The 8,804-nt window shown below is 48.0% G+C and overlaps 1 protein-coding gene across 2 annotated transcripts; it reads right to left on the bottom strand.

Moving 5' to 3' along the window:
* Nucleotides 1-1,632: 1,632 nt before the first annotated feature.
* Tac3 (tachykinin precursor 3) lies at nt 1,633-7,144 on the bottom strand. Of its 2 annotated transcripts, none has more exons than XM_033763713.1 (7): nt 6,998-7,144; nt 6,318-6,490; nt 4,589-4,694; nt 4,382-4,411; nt 3,983-4,036; nt 3,567-3,641; nt 1,633-1,899 (listed from the first exon to the last, which is right to left on the bottom strand). In XM_033763713.1, exons 2-6 carry the CDS (start codon nt 6,429-6,431, stop codon nt 3,568-3,570), a joined length of 378 nt encoding a protein of 125 aa, XP_033619604.1. In that variant the 5' UTR covers nt 6,432-6,490; nt 6,998-7,144; the 3' UTR covers nt 1,633-1,899; nt 3,567. The 2 variants fall into 2 exon arrangements, with proteins under 2 accessions (XP_033619604.1, XP_010642941.1); XM_010644639.2 differs by having other exon boundaries at nt 6,318-6,436; nt 6,998-7,141.
* Nucleotides 7,145-8,804: the final 1,660 nt, after the last annotated feature.

Here is an 8,804-nt window from a genome sequence, read left to right on the forward strand (position 1 = left end):
TATGTATATATATATGCCTGATTCTAAGTGTTAAGAAAACCAACTCTTGAGGTTTCCATGAACCAGAGAAATTCCCCAGACTCCATGAAAGTGTTTCCACTTTTCAGCTCTAAAGATAGCTAACTTTGAAAAGTCATTGAGCTGACTCATTGGAAAAAGGCTCTAGGATGTAGAGTAGGGGCTCCCCCCACCACCCTCTGGCTAGGAAGATGAGCCCTCCTTTCCCTGCTCCATTATGTAGCTGTCAGTCGAATACCCAGTCAGGTTCTGGAAATGTAGGACTTTCACTGGGGTGAAAGAACTGCAGGAAGTGACCGCTGGCTCCAAGGTCCTGTCCTGACACTGCCTTGGGAGAGCCAAATGTGGACTTTGTTTCAGTGCAGTTCAGGTGCAAGACTGAGGCTTCTGACCCAGGCTAAGACAGGGAGCCTGAGGATTTCCTGGGCTCTGTTCCATTAGGGTACAGACTCCTCCCTGGGATCAGTGGGCTGTGATAGTTGTCACATCAGATTAATAAAATGTATCCTCGCTATGTCTTATACTCATTTTTTTCACTGTGTGTCATTGTCTTCAAAGGAGTTATTCCAGAGTACAAGACATAAATGAAAAAGATCATTGCAAAAAAGAAACAAATAACACAAAACTTTCTTTTTCAACTATTCTGTGAACTATTTGGCTGTGCTGCAAGGGCTGGTAACAGCTACTTTATAGAAGAATCTGTACTAAATATAAGTCAGCCAGTTGACACTGAGATATCCTCTCCTCTCTTTCCTGGCCTCTGCACTAACTTCCTGTCCACTCTCCATCCTAGCTGGATCAAGTTCTGTTTGCTTATCTACATCCTTGCTAGGCTATAAAACTTGTACATGGGTCACCATCTCTTCCCCAGAATCTGTCTCAACATTTGGAGACAATACGATGCACTGCTATAGAGTTCCATGGCCAGGTCTTTGCACAGCCTTGATCCCCATCTTCCTCTATAATTAAACAAGGTCAGATTTGGGAATTAAGGTCTCCCAGGTCAATCCTAGAAATGCAAACAAGTTTTTCAGTGTTTCTGTTCATCTGTTTGTTTTGCCGTACCAGAGGTCGAACTCAGGACCTTGTGCTTGCAAGGCCGGTGTGGTGCCACTGAGCTAAATCTCTGGCCCTTTTCAGTGTTTTTGTTATCAGAAGTCTTTAAATGTTAGTGGTCATCTTTGAAATTCTTGTATGTATTTTTTTAATCACTAAATCAAATCTGATACTAATTGTACTGAGCACTGTGTGAGGCATTGTTGGGTAATTGATATGCTATAAAATAAAGATACTTCCATTTAAATATGGTGGGTGTGTCATATGTATGCATATATGTGGGGGGGTTGTTTTCAGTGGATCGAGGGATTGAACCCAGTGCCTTCACATTGAACTACATACCTAGTCTTTTTTTAATTTTTTAATGTTGAGATAGGATCTTGCTAAGTTACCCTGGTAGGACTCAAATTTACAGTCCTCCTGCCTCGTCCTCCCAAGTAATTCTGAGTACAGCCATGCACCACCATACCTGGTACTTGTATAGATTTATAATGTAGTGGAAGAATCAAAGAAAAGAAAAACCCTCCCACCAAACAAACAAACAATATATCACATCACTCATATGTAAAAATCCTTTATTGTTGAGGAAGAGAGAGACATTTTTAATGGAGGACACTACAGAAACTACAGTTAATCTAAAGAATCCACAGTCAGTGCCCATTAGGATTGGGGATGGTCACCAGTTACTAGAGGGGATAGGGAAGGGGACAAAGCACAAGAACGTTACAGGAATAGGAACAGAAAGGGAAATAGGGTAACATGCACCTGGGATTGGACAGGGGACAGTGTCTCCGTGATGCAGCCCGGGGGTTCAGAAGTAGAGTTCTGAGGATCAAAATGAAACAAACAAAGCATAAAACCAAACCACATCTTATGTCCTATAAAATTCTCACTTGCTACCCCCTGGGTGAAAGTGGAGGAGGGAATGGAAGTCTTAACCCTTAGTTTTCCATGCAGCCTTTGGACTAAAGCACTGGTGATTGCCCCTCCTCTGCTACTGTGTTTATTGTGCTAAATATCTGCGGCATGGTCTGTGGCGCCCATGCAGAAAGAGTTCATATCATCTGAGCACCCCCAGGTGCCCATTCCAGGCACCTGGTGCTAATGCTGTCTTGGCTTACCAGTTCCTCCTCTTCCCAGAAACCTCCCAAAGGAAGGATGGGCCCCCAGATTATTTCCTTTTGCAGCAGTTTCACATGAATGAAATAAGGTGACACAATGATCTATGTTGGTCCACCTCATCTAATGCCGCTGAAGTGCCAGCCCCCAGGGACCTTATGAGCTATTCTGCAGGGCACCTAGTAGGTTGTGAATATTCCATCAATGGTGAGATTATGAGGGTTGCAATTACAGACTCTCCCTCTGAAATAGCCTGGATTCACCAGCAAGCATTAAAAGTAGATTTCCACAATGAACTTGTTTTTACCATTTGTACAAAATACTATGGCAAAATTGCACTGTAATTATCTTTATGGCCAGTGCATAACGCTGGAGGAGAATTTGTCACCCAGATATAGCTGCCCGTATAATTATCTGGCCGTCAGCAGGACTGAAATAACTACCTAATGAGAGCAAAATGATACAGCAAGTACCATATAATCAGTGAGTTACAGTTATTACAGCTTTTGCGCCCTCTCACCCAACAGTAGATGAGGAGCCAGACCCAGTCTCTCGTCCGGAGGAGTTATGCACAGGTGGTAGCATCACCAGTCTGCTCCTCGAGTCTCGCGCTGGTCCTTTGGGCCCAATGAAGGGAGGTTCCAGGAGCACAGGGAGAGAGGCAGCCTGCACTCTGTGATTAATGGGACTTCCCACCCTCTCTCCTCTCCTCTTCTCCCCTCTCTTTTTGAAAGTTATTAAAAAGAAACCCATCAGTTGAGCTGCTGTTGCTGTGTGTGGGCAGGCCCTGTCAAGGCAGAAGGCTCTGTGTTTTGACTAGACACTTTCCTGGGGCACTGTCATATTCGCAGACAAATGAGGAATCTGTCAGCCAGCTCAGGCCAGACTAGAGCCAGTCAGGGGAAACCCCACCCTGCCAGGCCAGCAGAGCTATAGTGCAGCTAACACATACTACTCTGCGTAGGTACCAACCTGAACGCTGTGTATCTATACTCTCTCCTCCACACTACAGTCCCGAGAGATACTATGATTACCCTCATTGACCTCATTTTTCAGATGAGGAAAATGAGACGCAGAGGGTTATGTAACTCAGCCAAGAGGACACAGGCAGAGAATGGAGAATTCAGGATTCAAACTCAAACCATGCTCCATTATCTACACAGAGAGACTACGGTGTTTCCCAGCTATTCCCATTAGACTTCAGAGTCCCTCGCATCTCTTCCCAGATCACCCTTGTGATTGACTGAGCTCTGTGCTCATAACCCAGGACTCTGAGTCAAAAGGTACCAAGCATGCAAAGAATGCACAAGTAGCAACACCCCACACACACACAAGAAGAGTCCCCTCTCCTTGCTCCTGCTAGCAGTCCTTACCTCATTCTGCACTCAGGGGATACTTGAGGGTGCCAAAGCTGGAGATGTTCTCTTCATCCACATCAGTAGGTATATCTGGGGTGAAGTAAATCATATAATTAGGAGATACTTTTCTTAATGTCACCTTCACCCTAACCCAACAGGGAAGGACTGGCTATTGAGGTCAAGTTGGAAAGAGTTGGGGAATGGAGAAGAAGCAGAGTTGCCCTGTCCCTTCCTCCCAGCTGCAACAGAAAGGTCCCCACTCTGAGTCCTAGGAGAGCTTGACTGTGAATCCAAGCTGTTTGGGAAGAAGGGGCACGGACACTTACTGCAACCAAGGAAAGTCTTATTGTTCCCTCTGGTAACAAATAGGAGACACTTGACATCTGTGATTTCCTCAAAGTACCCCAAATCTTACTCCCTCACACTCCTACCTGGTTGGCTGTTCCTCTTGCCCATAAGTCCCACAAAGAAATCATGCATGTCACCTGCAGGAAAAGGCCAACATGGTCAACAGATGGAGTGATGGTTTATCCTCTATACCTCTCCACATTTTAAGAATCCTCTGCCTCAGCGGGTGCCTAGTTTAGAATCTTCATAGTCACCTTTTGGTTCCTCTTGGTTCCCAATAAGCAGCCCCACGGCCCTCACACCTGCTTCTTTCCTCATCGCCAATGACCTCTCCCACTTAGGAAAAGCTGGCTGAGAAATAGTAGCTGGCATGTTGTCTACACCAGCTGAGATGGGGCCAGCCAAAATGCTCTCTGGCCCCATGCCCACTGAGCTCTGAGTGAGTAGTCAGCAGAGATAGGGAGGGAAAAGAGAGTACTCACGTTTCTGGGGAAGAGCGGATTCCTTGGGATCTGAGAACCAAAAACAAGGTATAAAAATGGGAAGTGAGTGCTGGAAAGCAACAATGGAGTGGCGCCTGTCACGTCCTGACGGGCTCATTAAGCCATCCCCTGCTTCCCTCCCACCCAGGTCTATCAAATCTTCAGAATCCCGGCCGCTCACACCCTCTCCCCAGGGCTGCACCTTACCCATGCTAGCTTTGCTCAGCACTTTCAGCAATCCTTCCAGAGAGACTGAGCGGCTGTCGTAGAGTCTCCGCAGCAACGATGGGGGCAGCTGGTAGAGACCTGAGTCCTTGTAGGGGAGAGGAACAGAGAGGACTGAGGCAGGAGACTTATACCCCACCCACTCGCTCTTTTCCCACACAAAACTGTCTCATCCTGAACCTGTGACGGCTAAACTCAGCACCCTTTTTCTTTGAGGATTTCTCTAGTTTTCTAGTAACTTGGGCACTGCAGGGTGCACGCCACCGCCCAGTTAAAAACAGGTGCAGAGAGACAGTGACAATGATCATGTTTGGAGATTCTCACCTTGAATCTCAGCTGTGCATCTCTCTGGAATCCAAGGGTCCTGGGGCCCTGTTCACACTCAGAAGGACACATCCCATACATACTGACCCAGTCACAGAGGCACACATTTATCCAGCCCTCTTCCTGCCCCAATCCCACTTATTCTTACAGATACTAGGGTAGAATGCATGGAAGAACAACCCCTGTCTTTCATTAACAAAAAGGGACAGAGAAGACTTCTCATTGCCCAAGGTTCCCCAACAGGCGTGTCTCTGAAGAACTCTGATGTGCTAACTACCCCAGGCTGGAACTTTGAAGCTCCAAACACAAAGTTCAGCCTGTATTTGGCACTCCCAGGCCATTTCTGAATTTTGGATGTGTTGCAACTGCGCCACCTGCAATGCTGCACTGGTGATTTCTCTCTCTCTCTCTCTCTCTCTCTCTCTCTCTCTCTCTCTCTCTCCCTCTCCCTCTCCCTTTCCCTCTCTCCCTCCCACCCCCAGAAAACAGCTTCACAGCAGCTGCTTTTCCCAAATTGTTCAAATTTTCTGCCCACTTCCCACAATGAGATGCTAAACAGATTAGATCTAGAGGAGCAGTTCGACTTCACACACTGAATCTGTAATAGGGCCCACCTGTAATCATCTTAAAAGCGTTTGTACCGATGTAATTGCTGTCATTTCAAAACCTTGAAAAGACTTCCTCCTTGTACTCCCCCTGTACCCCGACCCTAACAATCCCTATTCTTTTCTTAGAGGAACTTTGGAAATCAGGGCTCAACCTGGCTTTTTGTTACTTGTTTTTTGTTTTGCTATCCTGACTAAGCTGAGGTTAGATACAGGCAAGGGAAAGAAGAGAAGAAGGAGAAGTTTGGAATCTTAGAAGCATCCGAGGTTATGAGGTGAAAGATAAGAAGAGGATAGAGGTATTTATTTGCACTTTGAAAATAAGACAATACATATAATCTATAGGTGAAATAATATGCAAATGCTCTCTTGAGAGAAATTCTGTTTCATACAATCTAAGGGGTAGAGAAGACCTGTCCCTTGCCAAGGGACAGAACCTGAACCAGACCATAGAAGGACTCAGACCACTCCAGCTCACCACTCACAGCACCATCCAATCCCCAAGTCACCAGTCGATTAACAAATTGAACAACATATTTGTAGGGCATCTTTACAACGAAATGCCAAAGACACACAGAGAGACAGAGATGCTTAGAGACATACCCCGGAGACAGGAGGGACACAAGAGGACCAGGGGAAATCCACAAGAAGACAAAATGCCCTCAAATGTATTACCTACCTAACTCCCAACGCTGCCTGCCCAATTTTCCCTACGGCTGTCCAGACATGCAGAATGCCAGATCCCCGTGATGTTCCCAGGACTCTGCCAGAGGGTGCCTTACCTTGCCGTGGGTCCCACTGGGCACCACCTGCTCCTGTGACTCCTCACAGACAGCCCCAAAGATTGAACCCAGGCTAAGGGCCAGGATGGTTGCAAACAGCAGGGTGCTCCTCATGGTGTCTGGGAGGACAAAGGGATAAGCCTCGGGTAGGGTGGAGAGAGGAGCACACAGCTCTGCGAAAACATAGACCAATAATCTGGTTCAACCTTGCTTTCCCAGCCCCAGCTGTCCCGTCCAAGCCCTGGACTGGAGGGAGGGTGGAATGTACCTCTGAAGAGGGGTTCATCCTTTGGGTTCAGTTTCTCTGCTCTCCTATTAGACACCTTCCAAGGGCGTACCCCAGGACATGAGCACTGGTGGTGTGGTGCCAGGACTCTAGCTCCCAAGGAAGAGGTTAGGTTTGTAGGACATGTATTGGTTTGTAGGACATGTAGGACATGTATTTAATCGACCTGAGGAAAGGTCTTCGATGCTATTTTCTAGTACTTGGTAACAAAGACTTAGGCAAAACTTTCTGGTACAGAAGAATCAGTCTATATTCATAGGCTCCAAATATCCTGCTCACTTTCCCATTACCCTGTCTGCCTATCAAAGGCTTCCCTCCGCCATTCTCTCCTGGCTCTGGCCCCTGTCCCTTGGTGCCAGCTTCAGTCCACCCCGCACTGTCCCCCTGTGCCTACCTGTAGAGCTGCTCCGAGCCTGATGCTCTGGCCGGGAGGACTCCCCACTCCCCACAGCGCTGCAGAGCTGCCAGGAAGAGAAAAGCAGAGTGGAGGGAATCCGGGAGGTGGCAGGAACTCGGTCCCAGCTCCCTGATAAAGGCTCTGGGGGGGTCTGGGGGAGCCGAGGGGAGGGGCTGAGAGTCACCAATCCCAGGGTGGCTGGAGAGGAGGAGGGAGGCTGGAGGAGGGAGAGCATGCAGACCGCAGCCACACACCCAGACACACACACACTCCCTGCACAGATGCACACGCACACGCATATGCACAGACCCGGCAGTGAGCTAGAGTTGCCCAGCAGCCTGCTTTCCAACAGCACCCAAGGTAGGCACTCTAAGGAGTGTTGTGCTTAGTTTGTCACAGTGTTGCCATGCCAGGTTAAGCTCAATAGGCATGGCCCCTGGGCCTGTTTCCCTCTGTGTTTGCCCACCAGCTCCTTGCCCTTAAAACCTTCAAGCTGGACTGCCAGGCTGAAAGCTGAAGCAGGTGTCTGTTCTCCCCTGCTGTCCCTGCCACCAGGCTGAGAGCTGAGGGGTGAGCCTGACACCCCCTCCAGTCTCCATCCTCCCTCTCCTCATCACACTCCGTGGTCTTCACTCCAAGCACTCCTACCGGTGCTTCTCCCCCACTGCTTCCTGCGGAGACCTCGGTCTGCCCCCTCCCCGTCCCGCCCTCGCCAGTGCTGATGCCTGTCCCCTGGGCTTCGCCACCCTCTCCTTTCCTTCTGACCCTGTGTCAGCCTGACTTCGTTGTATCCTTACTGAGTCCTGTCTTCTATGCCCCGCCCCGCTGTAGTCTCAGACAGGAGGAAAGAACGCAATAGCCCTGCCCCCGCTCTGCTCTAGGATTCATCACTTAAATTGCTTCCCTTTTTCCTCACAGTTACATCTTCCCCTCTCTAACTCATCTCGTGTCTGAAGCTCAGACATCTTACCCTCTGACTCTGAAACCCCTCTTCACATCCCACATGGAGGGGTCTTTTCTACCTGTTGCACACCCAAGGCAGAAAGCCCTCAGGGGAGCGAATCAGGATTGGAACCAGAGACCAGGCCTAGAGAGACCATCACATGCCAAAGAGCTGGGAGAGAGGCACAATGAACACTGGCTTCTGAGCAATGAGAGGTCCTGCTCAGCATTGAACCCAGGACTTTCTCACTGAACTACCTCCTGGAGCATTTTTAATTTTTTATTTTGAGACAGGGTTCTGCCAAGTTGCCTGTACTGAACTGAAGATGCTCCTGCCTCAGCCTCCTAGAATGCTGAGAGGGTGCACGTTTTGAACATTCACAAGGTGCTTTGGCATAGAGAAATCTCACCTCCACCATGTTAGTGGGGAAATATGCCTATTTTTCAGATGAGAAAACTGAGATCCAGGAGGTTCAGTCACTGGCTGCAATATGTACAGCTACTAATCAGTAGAGAACAGCCACAAATTCAGGTTCTTCTCACCCCAAATCTCTCATTCTTTTTCCCACACTGGCATGAATATTGACCTGTAAAGGAATAGCTAGTTAACCCTCCCAAAGGGAACCCACATCTTTGAGACTTAGAGACTTGGGACTTTGTACTCTTCTACATCTTGGGATAAAGGGAGAACAGTGCCTCCATCTTGTGTTTACTATAAATACTCCTTACCAAGGCCTTCCCCAAAAGTTTCCATCACCCCAAAACTTTTTTTCATGAACTTATGACATCCAACACCCTAGCGTTTTACTTATTGTCTCTCTATAACAGACCACCCTACTAGACTGTACCACAAGGTTAAGAA

Source organism: Fukomys damarensis, unplaced genomic scaffold (genome assembly GCF_012274545.1).
Source record: "Fukomys damarensis isolate Sample0158 unplaced genomic scaffold, DMR_v1.0_HiC HiC_scaffold_15, whole genome shotgun sequence".
NCBI classification, from domain to species: Eukaryota; Metazoa; Chordata; class Mammalia; order Rodentia; family Bathyergidae; genus Fukomys; species Fukomys damarensis.